The sequence below is a fragment of the Cyclopterus lumpus genome, chromosome 22 (assembly GCF_009769545.1).
Source record: "Cyclopterus lumpus isolate fCycLum1 chromosome 22, fCycLum1.pri, whole genome shotgun sequence".
NCBI classification, from domain to species: Eukaryota; Metazoa; Chordata; class Actinopteri; order Perciformes; family Cyclopteridae; genus Cyclopterus; species Cyclopterus lumpus.
In genome coordinates this window covers 5,407,779-5,435,363 of record NC_046987.1, presented here as the reverse complement: position 1 = coordinate 5,435,363, position 27,585 = coordinate 5,407,779, and the positions used below count along the sequence as shown (strand labels likewise).

General features: G+C 45.0%; 1 protein-coding gene across 2 annotated transcripts; it reads right to left on the bottom strand.

The window, feature by feature from the left end:
- Positions 1 to 894: 894 nt before the first annotated feature.
- Positions 895 to 25,235, bottom strand: pdss2 (prenyl (decaprenyl) diphosphate synthase, subunit 2). 2 transcript variants are annotated; one of them, XM_034562964.1, is made up of 8 exons: positions 24,686 to 25,235; positions 16,618 to 16,752; positions 10,385 to 10,583; positions 5,470 to 5,544; positions 4,550 to 4,723; positions 3,450 to 3,581; positions 3,215 to 3,250; positions 895 to 1,272 (listed from the first exon to the last, which is right to left on the bottom strand). In XM_034562964.1, the coding sequence occupies exons 1-8, from the start codon at positions 24,931 to 24,933 to the stop codon at positions 1,117 to 1,119; spliced, it is 1,155 nt and encodes a 384-aa protein (XP_034418855.1). In that variant the 5' UTR covers positions 24,934 to 25,235; the 3' UTR covers positions 895 to 1,116. The 2 variants fall into 2 exon arrangements, with proteins under 2 accessions (XP_034418855.1, XP_034418856.1); XM_034562965.1 differs by lacking the exons at positions 895 to 1,272; positions 3,215 to 3,250 and having other exon boundaries at positions 3,463 to 3,805; positions 24,686 to 25,215.
- Between the last annotated feature and the right edge of the window lie 2,350 nt (positions 25,236 to 27,585).

The window sequence follows — 27,585 nt, the reverse complement described above, 5'->3', positions numbered from 1 at the left end:
TGTTCCGACGTGTTGCCCTCTCTGTTAGCTCAGTCCTCGTCTCCAATCCTCAGTCCTTCAGGTGTGGCCTGGATGTGACAGACAGCTGCCAGTGGTGGCCTGGTTTCACACCTTGGCTGCTGTCCCCCCCCCCCCCCCGTGCTCTTCACCACCCCCACCCATCCCGGCTCCTCTGCAGACAGCAGCCTGGGAAACCACAGGCCACCAGGCTGGCGCCAGCCTGTAGGGCTTGGAGCAGGGCAGCCGGCCCAATCAATACCTCTGCATTTCCTGTCCATTTGCTCAGGTCTCTTCATTAATAATTACTGCTTGGCGGAGCTTCAATGCGCTCGCTGTTCTGGGCCAAGGGGAGAGACTGCGTGACCTTTCCCCGCCCCTGGGTCGACTTGGATCACATACACGGGAATGGGGACGGACATAATAAGGCAACATAGATGACATTTCTCCTGGTTCATGTAACACCCCCCCAACCCCCGTGTAGCGAACATCACAGCAAAAAAAATCCTTATTTCTTTTGCAACTGTGCTTATCAGTAGCTGCACATACCTGGTAGAACATGACTTTGGGACATTTGAGGTGTGCAGTAATGAGCAGAGTGAACCAGTGTGAACCTGGGTGATCCCCCCCCTCCCAAAAAAAAGCTCAAGTTTTGTTAGAACAAGACGCGCTGCTTGGCGCATCGTTTGCCGTTCATGGCACATTTTCCAGATGAATGACATTTCTGCGGAACATCTTGAAATGCGTTCTGCCCAGAATGTGGCTCTGCTGATAAGGTGGTGATAAAACTGGCAGGTTTTTTTTAAATGCAGCTTTGCGTGATGATGTTTTCTCCGCATGGAAAGAGAGGTAGGGTATGTATTGGAGCACAGTACAATGCATGACATGATGCTGAAGTAATGTGCTTTTATTCTTTTTAATGGTGACCATTTATGGGCATAGCCATTGCGTTGGACACTGTCATCCACAACAGAGAAGAGCAGCAGTTTCTCCAGACATGAGAAGTTGATTTGTCTCAACTGTTCAGTGGTTCTCGTCCTCTTGCCTCTGCAGACAAAGACACTGTGTGAGTGTGAGTGTGAGTGTGTGAGTGTGAGTGTGAGTGTGTGTGTGTCCAGGTCAAAATTTGTTGACGGCGGAGGCGATGTTCTCCAGGGCGGATCGAGCCTCGGAGGAGGGGAAAGCCTGGATGGCCTCCAGAGCCCTGTTGCCATGGTAACAGCATAAGTCCACCGCCGAGCTCACGCCTTTCTCCGACTTCACTGCTGCCAAAAGCTGCCAGAGGGGATGAAAACAACACGTTAGCCTGTCACGTTTGTATCGCTCTCGTTATACCGTCCGGCCGCCAACCGCGGCGAACTGTCGAGAGCCGCGGAAAAGTCGGCGCACACTTAAAAGTAACTGGATTGTACGGAAGCAAAAAGGGGGGGAAAAAAGAGGAAGAAAACAGAAATCACATTGTATGACACAATTATGTATGCTGCCCCTGGCACCACTGGAGGCAGCTTACTACATTTAACTACAAGGGGAACATTTCAGACTCATCGCTGTGAGTTAGATTTAAATAAAAATTAATAATAATAATTGCCAGGCTATTTCTGACGGTGAGAAGGGAAATGTACGCAACCTCTCCTGTCTTTTTTTAGTCTCCTAATTACGGCACCAGATCACAGGAGCGCTGCACAGACAGTTTTTACTGCGATTCAGGTAATAAATTGAACGGAAATGAAAAGCGGGGAAAGTAAAATGTCTCGCTCACCCAGTGGTGTCAATAGAGTTTCTTTCCATTGTGATTGTTTTGAATATCAATATGCTTCTTGATCATTTGGAGAAAGTCTCTGTGTGTGAGAGAGTGTGTGTGTACACAAGGACTGGGACACACACACACACACACACACACACACACGGAAGTGGAAAACATCAAGTCGGTTCAGCAGCTTAAGTATTCAGACCGAGTGAATTTGGGCGTCTCCCTTTTTGCTGGGGGCGTAATACCTCATGAATTTCCGAGGTGGAAATTCCCGTAGGCGTTCCTTCTTTAAAAAATAAATTTAAAAAAAAGATGTCGAACTCTGCATCACACTGGCTGCTTATTCAATTTAGAACAGATTCTTTTTCACCGTCTTATCCGTTAACCCGCCTTTGATCTGCATCAACTCCATGGTAACTCTTACTATTCCCTATTCTCCTTTGTTCCATCTTGTGCATTTTGCTCTAATCAAAATTTTGAATAATATATATGTATAGATAGCAGGTCCTTGCTACTTTTCCTTTTCTTTTGTAGTTTGAGTCATTTCTTTTACACACAGACTCTGTCAGTGAATGGGTTGAAGATGCTGGACGACTTCAGGCAAAGTGTGTCCTCCTCACTTCTATCATTTAGTCACATTTTCTTGTATTATAAGTGCAAAACAATGTTCACTTTGACCCAATGTAGACTCTCCTTTGATCCTTCAATCAAATGATTTTTTTGTGTGTGTCATTTTGGGGGTTGTAAGACTAAGAGTGCAAAACAGAATAAAATGGGACTTTCTGTGAAGATGTACGGTTATTTATCAGAGTTAATGGGAAGAAATGCTAAATGAATGTAAATGCCAGAAAAGTTCCTCTAATGACGCGCTCCCATCTTTGTGCTGAATCAAAGCAAAGTTTGACACACGCGGGCCCAAGGTCTTTTTTTTTCTCCTCCCCCTGCCCCAAAAAAAACTAAAAAGAAATCACATCCCTCCCCGTGTGTCCTGCTCTCAGCTTTCCTCCTCTTGTCCCCTCGTCTCTCCTTCCCCTCAAACTTCTCCCCATGTCCCTTTTCTCGACAGGTCTGCTGAAGGAGATTCTCTCACAATGCCACTGTCTCAGAGTCTGAGTGTCTCCTCCGCAAATAGGCCTCGGTAACCAATCCTTCCTGCTCTGGTTTCAGACGGGACCAGATAACCCCCATGACACCACCAGACCCCTCCTCTGGAGCTTCGGGCTCTTCTTGCACCCCTGCCGGCCCTCCCTCGTCCCTCACACATTGACTTTGGGAGGCTCGTGTCTCTGATATGGGTTACAGTGAGAAGAAGTCCCGGTTTCTCTCCGATGGCACGGCAGGTGACAACAGGTGATCGCGGTGAGTCAAAACAATGACAAACGGAGCCGTCGTACCGAAAAAGGCAACACGGAGGTAGTGGAGGTCACTCCGTTGTGAATAGGGTGATACATAACCCACTGGGCTTACCTTTGAGTAGTCCAGCTGGTTTCTCAGTGTTGTTGCCTTGAAAAGAAGAAAAGAAAAAAAAGAGTACGGTTGCCTTAACATTGTGGTCAACAACTCTTCTTTACCAAAAGATACAATTTGATGAAAACTTAAAACTCAAGAATTTCTGACAACAACAAGTCGGGAAAGGGTTGTTAAAAGTGAGCGGGTCATCACCCAACAGTTGTTGCGACCCTCCAGTCGGGGCCCTTCGTACCTGCTGCAGCTGCTGACGCCACCTGTCCTGGCCGACGATCTGACGGTGGAAAACCACCGGGGCGGCGCTCAGACTGAACGACGCCGACTCTCCCGCGCCGCTCTTCAGAAACGGCTGCAGGTCAGAGTTCAGCTGCAGGGTGAGGGGGGAGAGAGGGCATGCTTTGTGACTCCCGGGCGCTAATTAAACCAGCCCGGCGGCGAGAGCGCCAACAGGCGAGCTCACGCTCTCTGCCCACCGACACTCCGCTAATGAGCCCTGAGACTGATGACGACCGTTCGTCCTTCGAAGAACTCGCTGCGGAGCCGTCCCATGCTGAGATTCCTTGTAGCCACTGGAGGCCCGCAAAGCAGCGGCTGCAGGGAGCCACAGCGGGAGAGGGCGCGCCAACCACATGGGGGACACCAATGACTTTTAGGCTGGCAACCATCGAGCCATGTCAAAACATCTCCATTATCTGCTGCACATTATATATATATATATATATATATATATATATATATATATATATATATATATACATACATACATACATACACACACAGTATATTTTTATATATGTTTATATATTATATAAATATATACTGTATATATATTCTAATATAAATATAAATAAATGTGTGTTTGTCACTGGTGTGAGAAGAAAAAGAGTTAAATGTTAATTACTGCCAGATGAGCATCAAAAAGCGGCTCCATCTACAAAGGAAGGATTACATTCCAACAAAGCTGGCAGGTTGTTTTTTATTACCCACATATTTTTTGTATGAAAATCCGCTACGATGTGAAGCGGTTCATTACTGTGAGGACATACTTATATTGTGAAACTAAAAATAAGGCCACGTTAGAAGAGGGACATGTTTAGATACTGCTGCCTCCTGGAGAACCGTGGGACAGGCAATGAATATTGTATATTCTAGTGGTTTCCCATCACTCATTGCATTTCATCATGAAGGCGATTGAGAAACGGCGGGATTTTTTTGGCCGTTAAAACAGAGCTCGAAAAATATCCCGCCGCGGTGGAAGTCGACCGCCATTGATTTGTCCTCCTAAAAACGAACTTTACTGCTATTTGCTTTGTGGGACGATCCGATCACGCTTACCTTGTGGCCCAGCGAGATGTGCTTTCCGTACATGAAGGCCAACCTTTGTGAGCCCTTGTCGTGTTTGGCGAGCTCCATCGCAGCTTGACAGCTCTTGGCCAGCAGCGCCCCGTGCGACAGGAAGGCGTGCTCCTCCCACGCTGCCACGTCCACGCCGTCGGTGGGACTGCTCTCCTGCGGGGCGAACAGAGGCGGAGACGGCGCGCGTCATGAGCTCTCGCTGCTTCGACAGGGCAACTTCCAAAAAAAGATTCCCACAGAGCACATTCAACACAGTGTTACACGCCAGTCCTGAGGTTATGTATGTATGAGAAGACTGGATGATAGAGAAAAAGTTAATCTATGTTCATTAATCCTCCTGCGTTTTCTAGAAGTCAGAATTGAAACTCGGTTCGAGGGACACGGTGACTGTTTATGTTCCGTGTTTTATCCAAACTGTCACATCGTCATTTATGATCAACATTTGTGTGAAATTGTCATAATTAGCATAACAATCCCATGTTACGGCTTAAAATGTGTATCGTGAGGTTTCTAAATCAGTTAAAGTACAAGTTGTGCCAAATAAAAATAAATAAAAAGGCTCAAGGCGTTATTGATATGACGAGAATGGACCGAAAGGACAACCCCTGAACACATCATGCCTCTGGCCACGGTGGTCGCCGGCGCGGAGGCATGAAAAGCATTAGTACGTCTCCTGACAAAAATAACTGAAGTCAATCCTACATTTGCTTGGGAAATCTACATTTCTGTAGTTTGAATTACCAGTATGTATGAAATGAGCGATAGAAGTGGATTTGCCTTGCCTTTATTCTTCATCTCAAGTCATACATTTTAGTATCATTTTGAAGGGACAATTTCAAGTTCCAATGGTGAAGTCTGCCATGCGTTGTCCTCATAGAAACACAACACACATGCTTTACCTCAGTATTACTGTAATTCTCACTGTAGATGCCTTGAACCACATCACCGATGGCACTCGAGATCAGCTCAACAACCTGTCGGATAGATTGAAAACACGAGACATTTGGGTTATTTTTGTTTTGTTTCTCAATGCATTATCAGAACATCCAACTACAGTCCATGTACACACCATCCTCACATCTGTGAGACAGAGGTAAATAATGGGATCGATCAGCTCAACCGTCCACATGTCCATCAACAGCCGCGTGTCCCGTTGAAGTGTCCTTGCACTCGGGCACTGAACCGATAACCTTCTCCCTCGTTATGAATCACTCCGGCTAACAGCCTCGATTAAACTCCGAAAAAAATGTAGACGTGAATGAGGTCGATCAAAACCGGCACGCTGCTCAGTTCATCCGTGACATTTGTAAATTAGAAAAAAACCAAACACAATTTCCCCTGATTGAGGGCCATCAGCGCTCCCATCTGAACAGCTGGTTTGGTGAAGAAGTCGGAGGTGAGACGAGGGTTGGAAACCAAGTGACGAGCAGATCCAGGCTCCCCTTCATTCATTAGACTCTGTATTCATAGAGAAGTGCAGTCAGCGGAGACCTAAGATTGAGCTAAAAAGGGTAGACGGCGAGACCAAATGAGTCCAGACAGCAAAGGGGTTAACGAGGTCAAAGGAGGGATGATCTGACTCTTTGATCTCCTTTTTTAAAAAAAGTTCCCCTCATATTTGTATTATTAATCTGCTGATACCTAAGAGTATCTATACGTTGGTGGTTTTCTGCAGAAAAGGCACACAGTGAGAGATGGAAGTGAAAAGTGAGAAAGAACCACTTCTATCTTTTCAGTCAATCAATATACTGGAGGAAAAACACGCTGCTTTTGGGAAATCTGCTAGAGATAATATATAACTTCCTACCAATAGATAGGCAACGAATCGATTAGATACAAATTGAGGTCTGGACAATTTGTTTCAGGCTGCAGTTGCTCCTTCCCTCTTACAGGGGGCATGCATGACTACATTTCTAGCGTACGGAAGCACAGCGGGCCCCTTTTTCTCAACCCACCGGAGGAGAAGCTGCATCTTTTTCAAAGGCTTATTCAAAAGCTGGATCGAGTGACGGCGCAAAGGCGATCTCTCCGTCCTCCATTCACAGCTGCGGCGTGGACAGGGCAGGCCGTGCCCGTGCGGTCCAGATGAATGAGGTTAAATTTAGAGCTCCTTCAGCTCATCCCAGACATCCTTGGTTCATCAGAAAAGTCTGGTGACGCTCCGTCAGCCGGATTGCCCTTTGGGTAACCGAATCCACCGGGGGAAAATATTGAGGAAACCCGAGCTTTCGCCCACAGACCTGGAAGGACAATGTGCCTACAGTATTACCAGATGTGGTGTCTCTGCCTGCCTTGGGAAGTGGGGGCCAGCGGGGGTCTTTTTTTGGAAAGTATCAGATAAGCTCTCCCCCTGCCTCCCCCTTACTCCATTCCCAAATCCAGCCAGATCGTGTTTTGCCGACAGGTCTGCGAGGGGAGTGAGAAACCGGAGCCCCACCGTGAGATTACTTTACAGTTTATACAAGTAGCGGCATAGGTTTCCTCTCAAGGCCACGACACATGATCTCCATCGCTCTCACTCACTTAAAAGAAAGAAAGAAGAAGCTGGTTTATGAGAAAACTTGGAAAGCTGCGAGAACTACTGGTCTGTCGTCCTGTGTATGAAGACGATGTGGGACGATGACCACACAAAAGCCGCAAGGAAAGACGGCCAGACAATCTGTTTAGAGGACTCCAACTTAGCGCACTTTGGATGATGGAGTTATAAATAGACACACAGCAGACTACCCATTTGTTGTTTTGGTTTCCACGGAGCAGCTAAACCAGGGTGGATGTAGTGTTTAAAAGAGCACTCCATGCATGGCATTTAGTTTACTCATCACAAGGAAGACTATTCAGCCTGCAGGAAAAGCTGTATTATGATGAATAATCGTCTTCTGCTGCCCTTTGAAACTTTTTTTTTCTTCCAGAAAGATAACACTGATGATATAATAGTTTCTTTTTCTTTTTTTGGAATTGGAGGTGCAGGGTTCGAAATGCGTGGGCATTTAGGAGACAGGGACAGGTCTTATGATGATTTCCAGCTGCATCATGGGAAATGTAGTGTTTTTTGGAGCGTGACCCCACCAATACTAAAAGACAAGATGTCAGGATATCTCGGCCTTGTCCGTTTTTAATTTTGACCAGTATTAAAAAATAAATAAAAATAATAATAGTCTGTTGGCACCTTTAACTTATGACTTGATGGCTCCCATCAGAGTGTACTCTTTATTACCATGCTTGATACAGTATGTCATACTTCTTCTTGATTTATTGTGCCAGTAGGAGAGTTAGTCTTCTCAATTTATATTTACAAAATATAGATGATGCCACGTGAATCTTTTCAAGATCCCAATTTCAGATTAAAAAATCAGATAAATCGTGGACATGCACAGCCAAATAATCTTCCCAACAGGGAAAATAAAAAAATCTCAGTTTGATGGTCTTTTCATTCCTGTTTGCAGTTATCTCTTTTATAATGCAGCAAAGAACAGCCTTCGCAAAAAACACAACCAAATATGAGCCTCGTATTGTGGTTTGCCCTCCGTTCATTTTGTTTTGCAAACCTTTTCAAACACGAGACTGCAACGTAACTGCCGGCTATCGGATGTCTATCTCCTTATTACCCTAAAAAAAGGTCCACTTTGGGGGACGTTTCCTGTGGCTGCTTCAGATTACAGTCACACTCCATGTAAACAGCACTGCTGGTTTGTTTGGGCCGATAGTTTCAGGCCTGCGTGTTGATTTGGCGCCACTTGAACGGCATCGCTCTCGCCTCGACCGCAAAAGGGGACGGGTCGCTCCCAAACTCCCGTTCGACCGTTAGCCGACATGCTCGCGCTGAAATAACCGCTTAGCGCGATTAAATCCTCATCAGCTCGAGTCATCAGCAGCTCGGCCATCACTTCGTTCCCAGCGTCGTTGTTTCTTCTCCATCTTTCCAGGGAAACAACAGTATCAACTCTATTACTGTAATTCGCTGCACAGTCACAGATTGACAATTATCGCTCATAGCACTGTTGCACCGACAAATCCTAATGAAAGCTGATTAGCACTGCAAAGGAAACACCACACCTTTAAAATGAGCTTTCATTTATAAAAAAGGAAATGTTGGTTGCTCGTAACTCCTGCTATGTCTGTGTGTCCCCCCCCCACACACACACACACACACGTGGATGCCGCTTACATCATATTCTGGGAGAGCATCTCTTTGCTGCCACAGAGGAGACATGAACCCAGCCCGGTGCGTGCTGAATAAGAGGCTGCAGGGAAGGCGATAAGGGCTGGGTGGGGCTCACGCCACAAGTGGGAGAGAGAGGGAGAGGAGGTTATTTTGATCTGCTCGGGCCAACCGCATTCTGACAGAGCAGCGCGGGTGACAGCATCTGTCAGCGAGGGGTTACCAGGCCACAGAGCAGATATGATCTGTGGTGCACTTACAAGACCAGCGCCACACGCGGCGGCGTCCAATGCTGAAAACTCAATAAGTAGGATTCCCACGGGTCTGCGGCGTCTCCTCAACCGCGTGTCTACCGTACGCTGCTGGAAAGGCCAGGCGTCTGAGAGCACTGCTGTGTTGGACATTCGCAGTGGCACTAAGAATGGGTGTGAGGATGCGCTTCACCAGGGTTCAAGTCTGGCCCTGATTGTTCAGTAGCGAGCGCTCGTCAGTTGAAACGGAAGTTGCAGTTGCTCGTTTTTTCTTTATCCCGTGAGCAAAACAAAGTTCTGTTTACATTCTGTGTTACTCACGTCGTGTTTCGCGCCTCGCGCGATCGTCTCGTCAGGGAGACTAGTCTACTTTTTGGAAGCCGAGTGACGCCTGTGATTGACAGCTGCTCTGAACACTTTGACGGCATCTGTGCGACCCAGTCCTGAAAAAAGGGGCACGGCCCAGGCGCCTGCTCCACGGCAACCAAGCTGACCGCGAGAAGCTTGAACCAGGTCGAACAGACGTGTAAAACATTTGCAGAGCCGACTCTTAACCGCTGCCACCTGTTGATTGCATGAAATGTGCATCGCGCTGCCCACGGTACAAACACACCTGACACCCAATTTCAACAGAACATCGCTCCGTTGCGCCATTAGTGGCGGAAAAACTCCACAGGGTACCTTCAATGTGTTTCCCCCTTTGTTTAAAAGGAATATGTGGATTCATTTAATCCCTATAAATTTGTACAGCTGTGTCAAGCTCATCCACTGTGTCATTTCCGTAGGAAAAATGGCATCCACTTTCTTACTTCCACCTACTGAACTCAGGTTGGTCAATGATTTCTCCAACTGGCAGAAACAGCCATCGGTTGGAGCAGGGGGTCAATCTCCCCACGTTATTCTCTAAGTAGGAGAAACAGCACTACAACACCAGACTTATTTGAGCTGCTGACTGAATTGGATGAGTGGTGGGTGGTAATTTAGAGGTCTTCAAACAGGCTAATCTTGCTGATCATCTCACAGCCCCCTCCGGTTTATCTTGCGGCCGTCAGGGTTGGGAATCACCGGGCTACGCTGTTTGTGTGAAAAAGGATCTCACACAGACGCATGCTCAGATCCAGAGATTTAGCCAAAATAAAAACACGGGAGGCACTGCAGATTGGTTGCATTGTGGGTGAAAATACCAATATTCCACAAAGTCCACGATTCTCGGGAACTGGGCAATACATAATCATTGCAAGCGTGAGGTGTTGAGTTTGAAAACAGACGCAGGAAACAGGACCGACACCGATACGTGGAGCTGTAAAGGCAGCCAGGAGCTCGTATTGAGACGGCGACGTTCATCACTGATGTCAGGTCAGATATCTCACAGAGCTACAGGCCGTTACCGACAGACTGGGGTACCTTGGTGTTGTTCAATTGGGCAAGTCCGGTACAAGCGTTTGCCAGCAGGAAGTCGCCGCTCAGGACCGCCATCTTGTTCCCAAACTCCATGTCCTTCAGCGGGCCGTCCGAGTCCGTCCACCCCTTCAGATCGACTATCCCACGATGCACCAGGAACGCCGTGTGGATCAACTCAGTGATTTCTGCCAAGTTCCGCTGGCTATGAAAGAGAAAGAAGAAAAAAAGAAGAATTACATTTAAAAATCAAAAAAATGTCCGTCCCCCCTCAACAGCTTTTAAGGGAGGCGTTCCCCAGGCTTGATGGTTAGAAAGCTTTTTGAAAGAAACGTTTCAGTGTTTTTACACCGGTGAAATATGCAGGTTGGAAAACTGATTTGCAGCATCACGTTCAGATATGCTGACCACAATCGGGGACAAAGCATTTCATCCCTTTGGCAAAAAGGGGGGGGGGGGGGGGGGGGGGGGAAATAATCTTGTTTTTTTTTCTTCATGAAAAACAGCTCCGCGGGAATCAACACAGTTCATTTAACTGTTATCCGATACATTAACGGAGTAGACAACTTAAAAGAAAAAATTACTGTGCATCATGAACAAGAAAAAGACAAACAAAAAAAGAAGAGGAGATTTCTCTCCAACTACAATTTGATTTAAAAACCTTTCAAGTCAAAATCAGAGCACTCAAGGGCAATAACCGGCATATATGTCAGACGTCTTGCTGCACAGCGTGTCGGCGGGGGGGGGTTGTGTTAAAAAATAAAAGAAATTAAAACTCATCATTAGCAAATAACAGGCATTCTTGATTATGAGCGAGAAGACATAAAAGTGGTCTTTGAATAGAGCCTTTCAGAGCAGCCTTAGGGAGGATATAATCAAATGTTGATTCAGCCATTGGTGGGGGATAATTAAGCCCCTCTCCATATGGAAGGAGCTCGCCACGCTGCGACAGGAGGGATCCATCCAGACAGGGTTGGGTGCGCTGATAGCCACTTACGACCTTCTTTCAGCCGCTGTGAGAACCTGATGAGCCAGTCGTCTGCCTTGCGTTCCAACCCCTTCCTATATACATACACATACACATACACACACACACACACACACACACACACACACACACACACACGCGCGCGCGCACGTCTTATAGCCAGGTAATTGCCGTGTTCGACGTTGCCGTGGAAAAGATGTGATTAAAATTCAATAATGTCATCTATTTCGCCTCTCAATCACTTCCATTGTCTGGTTGGTTTCTCAGCTCGCTGACGCAGAGCAACAACACAGTCACCCCGAATGAGAGTTAATAAAATTCAGGGTTTGAAATGAGAGGAAATTAATGGATTGGCCTGGTGTTCTCGAGGCGCCTTCGGAGGGAGGACTGCGCCCGGCGGGTTGTTAAAAGAGGTGATCTCGTTGTCACAGCGAGAGGACGACGATAAAGGGCGGTGGCTGTGTTCGGGGTCACGGAACTAACATATTTAAATGGCCGAGGTCAGACTTGTGACCGTTTACTTGGTTGTTTAACTTTAATTTATAACTGTGATGAACCTGTCATCGGCGCATGCTTTCGGCTCCATTGTGAGGATCCATCAAGGTGGAAAACACGGTTACTGCAGGTCTGAAAGGTCAAACTGGAGCTTCATCTCAACTGACTAAACAGGCACAGGCCACTTGTTGTACATCGCCTGATAAAGCAATCAGGAACTGATGCCGACTGTGGTCCTAATTCTACATCAACAGCTTACAATGAAATAGAGACCTTGTTGTATTACAAACATACTCGTAAAGAGCTCTCCTTTGATTTAGCGTTGCACCCATGCGGAGGGATCCTCTTTTTTTGTATTCCACGTATTTGTCTTCCTTGTCAGAACCTGACATTTCCCACAATGCAATGCATGACATTTGGCTAGAGATTTGGGTGTGCCACTAGTAGTGTACGCCTACTAATGTAGCCTTGAGCCGCCAGCAGCGAGCTACAGAGATCAGGCACACGCACATCTTTCTAAACTCAACACCACCACATACTTCGGGCCCTAACCGACGCTGACTCAATTGACATCACTCGAGGCAATTTATCAGATCTTATACAGCTCCCTTTCACATGTGCAGTAGTGAAGTTCCTCTTAATGTATGATTAGAAAGTCTTCCCTTTTGAATTAATGGCCCCAACAACTTTTATTTATAATTTTTATCTTAGAAAAGCAGTGGGCAATATTATCCGCTGTGATATCTATATACTATACTGAGGTGTTGCACATTTTATGGAAAAGGCCACTGAGAAACGATTTGTGAATAAAAGAACCAGATGGAGAGGCCTGGTTTTGGCAAATTTACCGAATGATACATTTTTTATCTTAAAGTATCGGCCACCAAAAACCAAAATCAGTTGAACCTCGGTGTATACACATCCCAAAGATGTGCCTCCAATCTAGCAGTCCTGATCGGTAACAGTGGAGCTTGGGGAGGGCAAAAAGGAAAAAGGGGGACAAGGGGGCCGGTGTATAAATAGCTTTGGTGCCCAGTTGCATAGCAACCGATGCCATGTTGCCGAGGTGTAACGCCCCTCGCCACGCCCCTTGTCCTGACTGCTCTGTTCCATTTTCCTCCCTCCGCAGTCTGCCTTCGCCATCAAACGCAGCCTCGCGGATGTGATTTGCGTCCCTGTGTGTGATTTAAAGAGGCGGCCTGTCCATCAGACCGGCAGTGAGATGTGTGCTCGGTTGCACGGCTTTCATTTGCCACGAAAAATTAAGAGGTGTGGTGGGTACAAGTTGCACTATCTGCGAGTGCGTGTTATCTAACTATCTATCTATATATTTATATATATATATATATATATATATATATATATATATATATATATATCGGTCCATCTATCCATCCTTCCATCTATCTATCCATCATGGCGGTGCTTTTGTGAACCATCAGTGTCAGGCAGCAGAGTGGGAAATGTTTTACAAATGCTGCCTGTCAGGAGGGAGGAGACCATCCCCTGGAGGTTTCAATCACCCCCCCCCCCCCCCCCCCCACCCCAACACCCTCCATCAGAGGTGCTAATGAGCCCAGGGAGGGGGGGGGGGGGGAAGCAAGATAGTGCAAATGAGGTGATAAGGTGATCAAGTCATGCTGTGTGTGTGTGTGCGTGTGTGTGTTTGGGGTTGCTCTATCCATCACACGAGTGAGGGAATGCTGCATGTTGGATTCAATGATCCAGAGTCCCAGGGATGCGAGGGCCCGATTGTGACGCGAGGAGAGTTGGTAATAACTCCTCCTGGCGTTGCGGTCTCGCCGTCGCCGGCCACGAATGAAAGAGACGTGCTTTAAGCACTTCTGCGGTGCCCAGGGTTATTCCAATTAGTGCTAATATTAGGATGTTCCTGCACGAACACGGCTTCGCAAGACACACACACACACACACACACGTGTGCCTTGTGTCAGCTAGCAGTAAGAAAGGGGCCTTTCAAGCACCGAGCGCACAGCCACGCCAAACACAGCAGTCACTTCTGGAAAGCGCTTGGCACACATCCCCCGGTCTGAGCTGCGTGCTGGTAACCAATGTGTGAAAGCCAGGGAGGACGGAACAGCAGCATATTAATACCACAACACAAATGTGTATGAATACATCAATGCATGTTGTGATTCCAGGCATGTCCGTTATGTTAATACACGCTCACTGTTCAAAAAGTCAACAACCAATAATTTTTTTTTTAATTTGCGGTGAAGTAAATGTAATAATTAGCCAGAGGGCGGTGTCAAAAAAAACAATCAATCACAGCCAATTCATTGCAAATAATTGCAAACGTTTTGCTGCCGACAGAAATTGTTTGCAATTTAGTTTAGCATGTTACATGCAAAACCGGCACAAAACATAAAGCACGGTCGAGGCTGATGGGAATGTCATTGGTTTTGCAACGGTTGAGTAAAAAAAAAAAAAAAAATTCAAAGAATGGGACAAAGTGGAATTTTGACCTGATGATGGCATTAGATGGAAAGACAGGTTCTCTCCAACGTTCACAATGGTAGTCAAACAATGGCGTTGCTTCCTCAGTCATTAGGATTCATCCTCTGAGGGCCACAAATATTTAAGCAATAAGGTACGAGAGGCAGTACTGTATAGTCAATAATGTACCGTCCAAGGGTGTCGTTAGGCAAACCCTTGAACAGGACATTATTGACGATACAGTACTGCCTTGAGTACCTTATTGCTATTATAAATAGTAAGTAAATAGTAAGCTGCTTGGAGTCGAGTCGCTGCTCCTTCGTGTCGAAAGGAGTCAGCTGAGGTGGTTCGGGCATCTAGTCAGGATGCCTCCTGGACGCCTCCCATTAGAGGTTTTCCGGGCACGTCCAACTGGTAGGAGGCCCCGGTGAAGACCGAGGACACGCTGGAGGGATTATATCTCCCGGCTGGCCTTGGAACGCCTCGGGATCCCCCAGAATGAGCTGGAAAGTGTTGCGGGTGAGAGGGAGGCCTGGGTCGGCCTGCTGAACCTGCTGCCACCGCGACCCGACCCCGGATAAGCGGGTGATAATGGATGGATGGATAGTAAGCTGCCTTTTAGCACAAAATAGTTGTAGCCACCAAACGCATTTCAGTAGCCGAGAGAAAATAGTCCCCGTATGTGTGGCTGTTGCTATGCAACAGACAAACAGCATTGGGAACATCACGTTTGTTAGCCTAGCTATATCTCGCACCATCCCATTCATTCACATTGCTCATTTTATAAAAGTTGCCATTAAAATAAGGACAATGACAATGGGACACTTTCAATAAAATAATATTTAATGTGGAAAACGTTTCTCATGTCCCCTTCGTCTCTGATGATCTCTCTCTCTCTCTCTCTCTCTCTCTCTCTCTCTCTCTCTCTCTCTCTCTCTCTCTGTGTGTGTGTGTGTGCTTCTCCAGAAGGGTATTACTCCAACTCTGTCTTTCATTTAGATTTGGTACCCTGTAGCTTTGAAGGGAGCTTTCGGATTTATGTCCACTCATTGACATGATTTCTCTTGCTTCCCAAAATATCAAAGTTCACTTGAAACATGTTTGGTAACTGTGAAGCTTGAAATGACAACTAACGGTTGTACAAAATCTACCTGTTATTTTGAGTGTGCACTGATATGGAACGCTCAGATAAATGTAAACAGGTGTACAGGACATTATGGCTCAATAAAGTACACCCCGTGACTCACTCTCAACCAATCAGAATGCTTGATTTCATCTAACCACATTATAACTGTGTCTACAGTTTATTATACCTTTTCCATTAGATGGAGAGCCATTTTATTGGATAAGTGACGATTGTGACTCGTGGTTGGCACTGGATGAAAAGTGGGATTGATCCTCTGCGGACCTTGAGTGTCAATTTTACGGCAATCGGTCCAATAGATAATGAGATGTTTCCATCTGAACCAAAATGGTGGCCATTAAAAAGAATGCAATAACAAAATGATTTCAGAGCAGCAACTGGAAGTACATTTGTAATGTTTTTCCCAATTAGCGACATTCTAAATATACCAAATAATATATATATTTTTTTTTAAACATCCCATCTTGTAACTGTGGTGATATCAGTCTCACATTCCATCATATTAAGATAATGTAGTGCTTAATTTACAGGAATAGATATGGACGATAACCACAGACAACAAGATAAAATTACCTCACACCAGGATTTTTTCCCCCCCTTTTTATCCTCCTGCAGCCATGTAACAGGGACGGAAGCGGCATCGCCTTTCTCGCTCTGCTTGCCATGCACATTTATGGCTCTACGATGCAACGGAACGCATGTTTCCTGCCTGCTGTTTTCTCCCAGGCAATGAGAATTGAGAATTGTCTGCTTGTGTGCGGTGACTGATGCAAACCAATTACTGCGCACTGGAATTACCGGCGTGACAATCTTTTAACAGAGTTGCCCGGTGGGAAACCTTTTGTGGTGCGGTGTGGCCAGAACTCCTTAGCCGTGAGGAAAGTTGGTGGAAAGCATTTAGCCTTTGAGAAAGAACTCTCAAGGGCGTATTCTTCTTATCCAATGTTTTCTGCAGGGGTGCACGGAACCCGTGGTACCCAACTCGCCGTCTTGTGACGCAAACCAACGCAATTCAAATCAGTGATTTGCCTTTTATGAAGGCAAATTATATACTCGTCAAAGTAAATTACACGCGCGGCTGTTTGATTTGCGCTCTCGGATTTTGACAGTGATTTGCCTTCATAGTTTGCCTGGTGTCAATAACGCCAAGCGACGTACCTCGGGTAGATGCCGCTGACCATGTCCTGGGACAGGAGGCCGGAGGCCGCGTGGCTCGGCCCTGCCGCCTTCGACAGCAACAGTACGATCAGTCCCCTCGTCTGGAGGTTGTGCCGGCTGTCGTAGACGTAGCCCCTGGAAAGAGACAAAACATCAAAACACTGGTCATTTAACTCGACTGTACACTTGAAGTAATGAGGATCCACGGTCCGTTGGTACTGTAGGAAAAAGCGTTTCCTCATAGTCCTCGACAGTGACTCAGACCTGCAGCATTAGTGTTTCTAACATCTTTCCCCGACACCCTGCTGCCATCTGTTCCGAAGAGCCCAGTTCCAGTTACACCTGCTCCCACTGCCCCGTTTTAATGAGCGATGTTTGAGGAGCCGGTAACAGATTGAACACATTCGGCATGCGAATATGGAAAGCTATGCGGTTTCAACAGTGGAAGGGACTCAACATCGGCAAACATATTACATCTAAAAAACGTAGCTCTTTTTTTCTATTTTGAAAAAGCAGTTCCGTCGATCTCGAGGCGTCTGCTTGTGTGCAACGTCCAGGGCAGCTAATCGCCGCGGATGGTTCTGATAGCGCGTCACAAATAACATGCAAATGAAGCGGAGAGACCGAACCCCAGTGGTAAAAAGTTAACAAGTGACAGCACCAAGAAACAATGTGTTTAAAGATGGCGAAATGCTATGAGGCGCTCAATAGTCGGGGCGATACTTCTCTGTGGGTTTGCTTTTATGAACGATTCCTTTGAGCCTTTTGAGCCATTGTTAAAAGAAGAACATTGATCATAGCAGCTTTAATATGTACGTATGCTAACATCAGGACACTTGAAAAAGAATAAAGCAACCAAAACACTATTTGCGACTTGATGACACAATGCATGGTAGATGACAAATACAGGAATATAATTGATCAGACTCTTGCTGTAGGATTGTATATGTCTCTTGGGTTTGAAGGGGTGGTGGGGGGGGGACATAGACAGAAACACCCTATGAAGACTCACACGGAGCCCGGTGGTGGCTGCCTGCGTGGCGGACAGATTAAATATCTTTTTAGTCTCTCTGGGGAGCGGTTAGACAGAGCACCTCTAATCCCGTCCCTATGGGAGCCCCTTGTGCCATGAATCACGCTCTCGTTAGGGGCTCCGAGGCAGACAGGCAGCCACGCCCCCTCCGCTCGATGCCCAGACATCGGCCCTCACCGCCACTAGCCCCCCCCCTCCCACACACACACACACTTACTCTCTCTCTGACCTACCCCTGCACCACATGGGGGAGGTGGAGGAACCCGACGCAGAGAGTGGATGCGAGAGATAAAGCATGACGAGAGGGAGGGGACCGGAGAGAGATGGAGGGAAAAGAGGCCAGACAGAAATGAGAATGCCAGAAATCACACACACACACACACACACACACACACACACACACACACACACACACACACACACACACACACACACACACACACACACACACACACACACACACACACACACACACACACACACACACACACACACACACACACACACACACACACACACACACACACACACACACACACACACACACACACACACTTCAGTGTTCTGGTGCTGAAAGAGAGAGAAAGACCCTAAAGCTTTGTTCCCTCCAAATAAAAAAAAAAAGCACCTCATGTAGGTCCCCCGAAATTACGATAAAGCTGACATTATGCAGGGCCGTCTTTCATCACATATTTATTTATGGTCACTTTCTGCTCTATGGGGAGAAACAGCCCGGCGCACTGATTAATACAGAAGCATCGCCCGCTGAATCAAAAACAAGGCAAGAGTGCAAGAAAATAAAATAAAATAAAAAAAGATGATGAAACTGCTCTCCTCATGGGGTGTCCAGTTAAAGCCAGTGGCCTGGCGGTGGCAGATGATTAATATGTATGTCACTATCCACACCAGCACACATCAATCAATCACAACCGCCCTCCCGCAAAAGGGGTGGGGCAAGGATGATATGGGAGAACGAGAGACAGCGAGGGCTTCAGAGGCGGGGGGAGAGAGAGAGAGAGAGAGAGAGAGAGAGAAATGGGCTGCTGTCATTTTAAAAAGGGTTGTCAACGGGTCACCACGCCTTCCGCTCTGCAACTACAGCGCAGGAATTTCAGGAACTTTAGATGCCGTGTGCAGGAGCTGCAAGTAATGGTTCTGAATGTATGACCGCACGTGTGTGTGTGTGTGTGTGTGTGTGTACTGATCCTCTGTCAGCCTTTTTATTTATTTTTATATTGAAAGAATGAACAGGGCCAATACTTTCCTTGGAGAACAGAATTCATGCAATGCGTTTGCCTCCTGTGCATTGCAGATACCTTTTATACATGATCATGACAGGTCCAGATAAAGTAAAGTTTATTCCCACAATTCCAAAGCGTCTGGAGTACAGCAGGTGGGGGCTGTTCCTACTATGGTGAGGGAATGGGCCTCTTTTGTCTTGAAAACACTCTGGCTCTGAAAACGCGTTTACTCATCGGCTTCTTACTTTGAGCGAAAGTATCCAATGCCCCGTTTTCTTCTAACAATGCTGGTCATTTCACAGCAGAGATTTAGACATTTGCACTTTTTATCTCCACGCTTTTCTCACTTGTTTACTTGCTAGCAGTCGTCCTCGACTTGGTCTGGCATCAATAATTCTTTTTTTAAAAAGCCATTCTTACATCTTTGAATGGAGAGGATCTTTGATTTCTCATTCATGTCCACAATGGAGCCGAAAGGCTAGGCTAGTTAGGGTCCATTTAAAACTAATCCTAAACGGGCGCCGTATTAAACAAGGTCCTGATGATCAAGCTTGGAGACTTGGGGGTGTGGGGGGGGGGGGGGAAAGAGACGAACACTTGGAAGGAGACGCCAGTCGAAGTCAAACTCTCAAGGACTGTAAGCAAGTTAAGTTTTTTTGTCCCGGTCCGCGGTCCCCATGTCGCTGTAACTCCAGACTTTGGGGGAAAGTTAGCTGAGCTGCAGTTTTTTGAGAATGAAAGGGAAAGGGAACACTGAAACCCGACCCCACGAGGGTCTGCCTGTCTGCTATTGTGGATATTTTTATCCGCCACGCGTCTATGGCGGAGACACAGTGGGAAATACGAACCAGCCGAACCCAAGCTGACAGTGAGGAGTCAGACTGTCAAGAGGTCTGCTATCACCCCCACAACCCCACCCCTCCTCTGCTACAATACCCAAATGGATTGTCATATCAGATTTAGGTGTATAGGTTATTACACCCTTGGGCTCCTGTTTCCAACACACCCGTCTGGATTGAGTTTGAGGACTCTCTCGACTCCTTCTCTTGCTCTGGTGCTCAGAGTGCCTGATTTCTTTGATAACATTTGTATTTATTTTTTAAACATAAAAAACCTGCAGGCAATTCCTATCCACAAGCGATGGGATAATATTGGGAATCTGTTAACCTGTTCTGCGGCTTTGCAGTTGCATCACAAAGCAGCTTGGATATAGCTACACGCTGGATATAAATGTGGGTATAGATGTTGTGGCCATAGGTCTGTTTAGGAATGCCTAATAAAGATTACACCCCACAAAAAAAAGAGGTGTCTGTGGCACAGTGAACGGTCTTATTTTTCCCTTTGAATGCAAGTACTTAAAAACGATATTTACAAAAGAAAACTCACAAAAAGGATTTATCGACCAAACTGTGAAGGGTGGTGCAAGGATCGAAAAGGTTTGCGCGTAGTCGTGCGTCTTTGGTCAATGCCCCTTTGAAAGTAGAGCATTCATGACGGGACGGTCCAATTCATGGTCCTGCTTTTGCTCCCGTCAATTAAAAATGTCACCAGAGACCAAATTCCGTGCAAAAAATGCTCACGAAAGTTCAATACTTGCGAATACTCTAGAACATATTGTTAAATAACTGTCTTTGCATTTGATTATCGTTTATTCAAGTGTAAAAATATTGTACATGCATTTATATAAATGTAAAATTATATGTAAACAAATGTCTTTGTTATTATAACATAAATCCATTTAATTTAGTGTTAAGAAACCCACATTACTCCATCAAAGATCAAACACACGTTATTACATTATCTTTGTTCAAAGCTTTTTTTGTCATAGTTGAGACATAACTGGTCCAACAAATAGTGAGCTGCTCCGAACATGTGTGACAGATGTGGTTCTCCACTGGTCTGGGGCAGTGGTTCTCCGCTTGTGTGGGGCAGTGGTTCTCCACTGGTCTGGGGCAGTGGTTCTCCACTGGTCTGGCTGGGACCCCCCATCAGTCTAGGGCAGTGGTTCTCCACTGGTCTGGGGCAGTGGTTCTCCACTGGTCTGGGGCAGTGGTTCTCCACTGGTCTGGCTGGGACCCCCCATCAGTCTAGGGCAGTGGTTCTCCACTGGTCTGGGGCAGTGGTTCTCCACTGGTCTGGGGCAGTGGTTCTCAACTGGTCTGGCTGGGACCCCCCATCAGTCTAGGGCAGTGGTTCTCAAGTGGTCTGGCTGGGACCCCCTATCACCCCTGAATGACAAGCCGAGACCCAAATCGAGGAACATTTTCAACTTCTCAAATTGATTTGATGAAAAGATAGCGCAGTTTGAACCTGAGATAGTAAAGAATATCACAGTATGCACAAAAAACTAGTTAGAAATATTCCCTTTTACAGTCAATTAAAAACCAAAAAGTGCATCTTAAGGACACCAGGTAATACAGTAACTTCAGTCTTAAAATATGAAATAAACATGAAATAAAAAAGTCTTGTGAGAAGTAGTTTCAAAAAGACTCAAATTATGTAACTTTAGCTGACTGAACTTTAGAATACTCACTGACTGAATCTATGACAACCAAAGCTGCACAATGGAAACTAAAAAAGATATTATAATAAATATAAATTAAACAAACAGTGCAATTAAAAAAGATTCAAGTATACAACATTAACTTTTCTTAACCTTATTAATAGGTAAATACTGAAAAAATTGTGTTTTGAAGAAAATGAAGCAGCACTCACTTCAACCTGATGTGTAGCACCGACACATAGACTTGAGTCTGGAAGAATTAATAATAATGGGAGGACTGGGGATGTTTTTTTGTTTAAAAGTCAATGCACAGACGCGTATGGATGTGATTAACGCACATTTCCGCCGGGCAGCAAAATGACTCGACGTGAAGAATTCGCCTCACATTTTTGTGTGTGATCATATGCCTTTCAAGCCGTTGCAGGCCACATAAAATGACGTGGGCCGCGAGTTTGACACCTTTTGTCTAGATGAAGATGTTCGTTGCAACTGAAAACTGATTGTTTTACATTTATTTGGCAGAATTTGAATTTACTTGTTAGGCCTATTTTTCTGAATAAAATGGTACATTACATTTCTTTTTTTTTTTTTTTTAAATGAATCATACAAGTTAAACAATGTCTAACATAAAAAGAAAAGATTTGTAAAAGTATATATATATATATATGAAATGGATACAATTAGCTACCTCTGCACCAGCCACAACACTAGAGATTGTTCTTACGCATTGATCAGTGTAAGACTCTCATAACATCATATATAACAACAAGATATCCTCTACTTTTAGTTTTGATACATTGGCTCCATTGTACTGCTCATACTTCTGTGCTTGAATAACCCGAAGTTGTATTTTGAATACACAACTTACTCTTGTAAAGAATATGTGTATGCTCTGAACATGGCTTACCCCAAAGAGCTAAGATACTACTATGAATTCATTCAGAAAGTGCTCTTTCGAATGCATGGTGAAAATCTTTCCCCCAAAATCCTCGGACTAAAGAACAAAGAACAACATATATGCTGGACTGTAGGAAATCTTCAGCTGCTCTTGTAAACTGGTGCCATTTAAAGCATGTAAAGAAGAGTTTGAGTCGACGCAATTTAAAAAAGCAAAAGTCAAACATCAAACCGGGGAAACGATGTGGCACACTGAAAATATGATGTTTGTTATAATGTTTGTTTCATTTATTCAATTCAGTTTATTTTATACAGCCCAATATCACAAATTACAAATTTGCCTCAGAGGGCTTTACAATCTGTACACATACGACATTTATTGATGTGACAGTCTCGGTTATATATTTGTTTACATCCAGTTGTGGAAAAGAATGTGGAAATATGTCATTTCTTGTTTTCATGTTTTTTTTATTTGCTATGAAAAGCACTGTAAGAAGTTTTTATGCTACACTGTAAGTGGATGGTGCTATTACATTGTGTTTCAATAAGATTAAGTAAGAGTTGTATTAACATGCTGTTTGCTTTATTTGAATAAAAGAATATACTAAGAATGGCTCATAGTATTTAATTTAATGAAACTCAATTTTATTATGTACAAATTTAAACAAATTGATTTGCATGTAAACAAAAAGAAAATGTTACAGATACCTAATCCATTTGAGTAAACTGAACACAACATTTAGTTGGAATTACTTAATAAATTTGAGTTAACTCTATTCAAAAATACTTGAGCAGAAATTATAAATAAAATTAGGCTGAAATTAGTTGAAAATAATTAGTACAATTTACTTTAAAAAAAGTCTGGATTTAGATAAAATTGTTGTGTGCATTTACTTACCTAAATAAAATTGAGTAATTTCAACACAACATTTTTTTCAGTGCAGTGTTGTAATGCTGCTTTTGGTTCTTAAGTAAAAACAACAGGTGGCTGTTAACCGGCCAATATATGCAGCGATGTGCGAACACAGTAAGGGGAAGACGAAAACTATGAGCTAGTTAGCATTATAGTATCGATGCTATTGTATAATAATATCAATATGAACTTCTGAATCTGCAAAGTTATGCAATTAATTGAAAGTTAATTTCTCTCTGTATACAATGAGGTCAGTGAGAAGTTTAACCAGACTCGGCATGGCTGACTTACATTTGGATCATTGTCTCCAAACTTATTAAAGTTATTTTTTATATCTTTTGGTGTCACGTTCCTGAATGAATGGCTGGATGGATGGTAAGAGGGGGAAAACAAACATTTATTTATTTATTCAAACTCACTCAAATCTAAACTCCATTATATTCCAGATGCTGTCTAAGAGAGTTTAGACAAATCGGGGCTGAGCATATAATTAAATGTGATAACTTATAATATTAAAAGAATTATCATGTCATGATGAAATCATATATTGACATATCATGACACACAATCACGACGTCTAAAATTGACAATAACGAGCACAAGCCGACTGACATTTCACATTATTTTGCACTAGAGTTATTAACTACACAAGTAAACACTCAGCATTGTTACAGAGATATGAAATTACCTAGTTTATTGCTCAGCCCTAGTTAGGAAACGATGCCGGTTGTAAAGTTTCATCATTTAATGCGAGACGTTTCCAACAATAGCAGCCTGTGAGCGATACGTGCGAGTGAGACGCGTCCTACCTGGTCTAATAAAGACCAATGGGCTTTCTGACTTTATTCTTCTTGTGGTAACACCCCATTCCATTTTTCCATAATCTAAACCGCTTATCCTATTTAGGGTCGTGGGGCCCTTGAGGCGATCCCAGCTTACATTGGGCGAAGGCGGGGTTCATCTGGACAGGTCGCCAGTCTATCGCAGGGCACATAGAGATAGACAGACAACCATTCACACCTACAAGCAATTTAGAGTCCAATTAACCTGAGCTGAATGTCTTTGGACTGTGGGAGGAAGCCGGAGAACCCGGAGGGAACCCACACTGCCACGGGGAGAACATGCAAACACTACCCAGAAGGACTGCCCAGACCGGGATCCAAACCCGGGGCCCTCTTGCTGTGAGGCGACAGTGCTAGCCACGACACCACCGTGCAGCCCACTTTTTTAAACAGACGCCATATAGCGTCTGAAAGCTACACCAATGTCTGTCTGGGGCTAAATATGGATTTATTGATTCCAAACAATTGCTGTTTACCCCACATGTCTACAGGATTATGAAAGGGGATACCTTGAATCTGCAGGTGGGGTCAAGTGTGTTCAGACTGTCGGTCACAGATGTGTGACTGTAGTTTTTGTTTTGGGGCGTTCACTCCCTGGGGGTGGAAAGCCCACCGAGCCGGAAACCAATGGGGTGTTACCTTGCAGTGTTGAGCAACGGGTGTTGAGTCCCGACCAGCTTCCTCACGTGCATGGCCACATTACTGAGCTCATCGCTGAGCAGGCAGCGTAGGCTCATGAAGGACGTCGGGTATCCGACGAGCTTCTCCGCGTCGGACACCACTTTGCTCCAGTTTGAAGGTCCGGAGCTGGACAGCAGACTCTGCGTCCTCAGTCCTCCGCGGGGCAACGCCGCGCGGGACAGTCGCGACCACGTCGCTGGAAACATTTTCTCTCTCTCTCTCTCGACTGTAGTGTTTTTTTTGTTTAGTTTTTGCAGTTTGTAGACAAGTTGCTCACGGTGTCATTCGGGTACACGACACCATCGTTGGACTATATTCCCAGATTCAAACCGCTAATGCCGTGACGCGCTCTCAAACTGGACCGCGTTTGTATCGTTTATTAAAAGTTATATTCCACCATCATGACAGAACTGACATAATGTCACCGCGGGGGCAACTAGACGTTTCACAACACACGACCTGTCGGTTGCTGCGAGCCGCCATCTTTATTTACGTAACACGTCACGTCGTCGCCGTCAACGCGGTGACGGCTTCCGTCAAATTGAGGCAGGACACGCCCCTTAATATCAAGGAGGAGAGGACTTCTGGTCCGTTAGAAGATGAGACACCTTTACGATGCTTTGTCTTTTGTCCCACTGCGATAGTCCGTGAATAGAGTCATTCCTTTGTTTTAGTGCTGGGAACGTTTGCACAACGTGATTGTGAAAATACACAGCAGGTCAATTATTATCTATTTATCAGTCTCAGCGGTTGTGAATATATCACAACTTTCAATCACCACCACCATTAACAACAACAACAACAACAACAACAACAACAACTGTGTGCCAGTAACCTAGTGCCCCCAATACTTTACTTTTTTTTAATGTATACATGAATCTGTTTGAATTATGTTGTGCTCATTAAAAAATGAATCACTAAATGCTGTGGTATCAACAGGGCCCGATGCATTGTTTGCTTAAACATTTAGGGTTGCTTTGTAAGTGAGGGTACATATCATATGTTGCGGCTGGCATAGTTGAATTGCTGTATAGGCCTATTTGTAAATTGAGTAAGGTTTGATCGTTAGAGAACACCACTTATTTTAGTAGTATCGTAACTTGTAATGCGCATACAGTATATTGTGTGGCTTCAATTTCATTAAACCATGTGTTGGTTAATTTATGGGCACGACATAATTTTGCAGCGAGCCAGAAGATGCAGGTGGTGCGGTGTGCTTGCATGCTTCACGCACGTGCATCAGTAGCGATGACGTTGTCATGCAGGGCCGTCCGACTATAACGTTGGGAGGAAACTTCGAATACTTCGGAAGCTTCGATAGCATTGTCCGAGTCAGCCGACGATATAATCAAGCTCTTAATATATATCTTTATTGCCTTTTACTAACAATAATCCCTTGCAAAGCCAGTGTTATCAACATGTCTTCATAACTCATCCCCCAAGCTATAAAGTAAAGCTGAATTAAAGAGTCTTTATACAGCTACACAAGGACGGATGCTTTCAGCAGGTGGACGGATGAAATGAATGACTCGGCCTTGTGCGGTGTCAAATTATTTAATTTTTTGATTTGTGCCCGTGAATGAATCAACAAAATGGGAACGATTTCATTAAAAAGAGGCCAGGAATTATAACTAAACAGATTCTTCCTCTGCTTCTTTTTTTATATATTAAGCGGCAATGCTGCCTCACAGTTTGCCTCCTCATTTAATTGGCACTGAAACATCAGTGAAATGGTATGTGCATGCTTTATATATTAAGTCAGATTACTGCAAAACGAGAACCTGCTGACTGAGACTTTACGCCATGGGAACACGTTTGGATCAAATCCGTCTTAATTCTGTCCCATCTCGGTATGTGTTCCCAACGTCGTCGAGCAAACCACAAATCCACAAATACCAGATGGAAAAAAGAAAAGAAACTACTCACTTACACCAAGGTGTTTAAATTGTGAAAAAAAACACCCCTCATGTTTCAGTTCATGAAATATAATCTAACAGTTCCACAGTACGACAGGGAAATGCCCCGACAGCGAGAGAGCGTCTGTCGAGCACAACTCACATGCACACTTTATTTCCCATCAAGAGCTGCACTTGTGTTTGTTTTTTTAAATATATGTCAGAAGAATTTTCAGCTGTCTAGCACAAAACAAAATTGCACCAGAATCCCCCCCCCCCCCCCCCCCCCCCCCCCCCCCCCCAATTACTGCACGGTGTGCCACCGGGAGCATTACAGTCGCATTACGCTCAGCCGAGCTGCTGTGGCTGCGTCTTGGTTTCGCGAAGCATGGCAGGATCCGCATTGTAACGCGCGCCACTCATCTCCCCCCTGACCCCGCATCACTGTTCCCAGATCCCGTTTTTCCCTGCCGATTTTCCGGCTCAAATGGGTGTCACAATGCCATGAGCAGCACCCCCCCCCCCCCACCACCACCACCACCACCACCACCCATCCACATCTCCCCATCCTCTCTCCCTCCTATATCCCTCCTCCCCAGACACCCTCAGTGGCTTTCCACCTGCCAACTCATTGTAACTCTGTGATAGCCTGTAGCACACATGAAACAGGTAAATTCATGCATGTAGCAAAAAACACATATAAAGGGGATCTGTAACTGTTCCATATGCCAGTGATGACCCTGTTTCTCTTTTTGGTTACAGTAACTCAGTGGCCTCCAGCTGAGGAAACCCACTGTAAAACATCCTGAGCCCTGTCAAAGCAGCGTTGTCAAAGCATGTCCAAAAGCACATTAAGATAGCCGTACAACAACATACATCTGAACGCATGTATTTCAAACATGAGGATGTAAACCGTTTATGTGCATTGGACTTTTTTCTTTTTACTTGTCATGGCATGAAGAA

Excerpts from the sequence above, each read along its gene's own strand:
- pdss2 (XM_034562964.1), bottom strand. The coding sequence starts at position 24,933 with ATGTTTCCAGCGACGTGGTCGCGACTGTCCCGCGCGGCGTTGCCCCGC. Across the intron at positions 16,753-24,685 it reads CCGTTGCTCAACACTGCAAG|GGGCTACGTCTACGACAGCC; the intron begins GTAACACCCCAT and ends GTCTCTTTCCAG. Across the intron at positions 3,251-3,449 it reads GGCGTCAGCAGCTGCAGCAG|GCAACAACACTGAGAAACCA; the intron begins GTACGAAGGGCC and ends CTTCTTTTCAAG.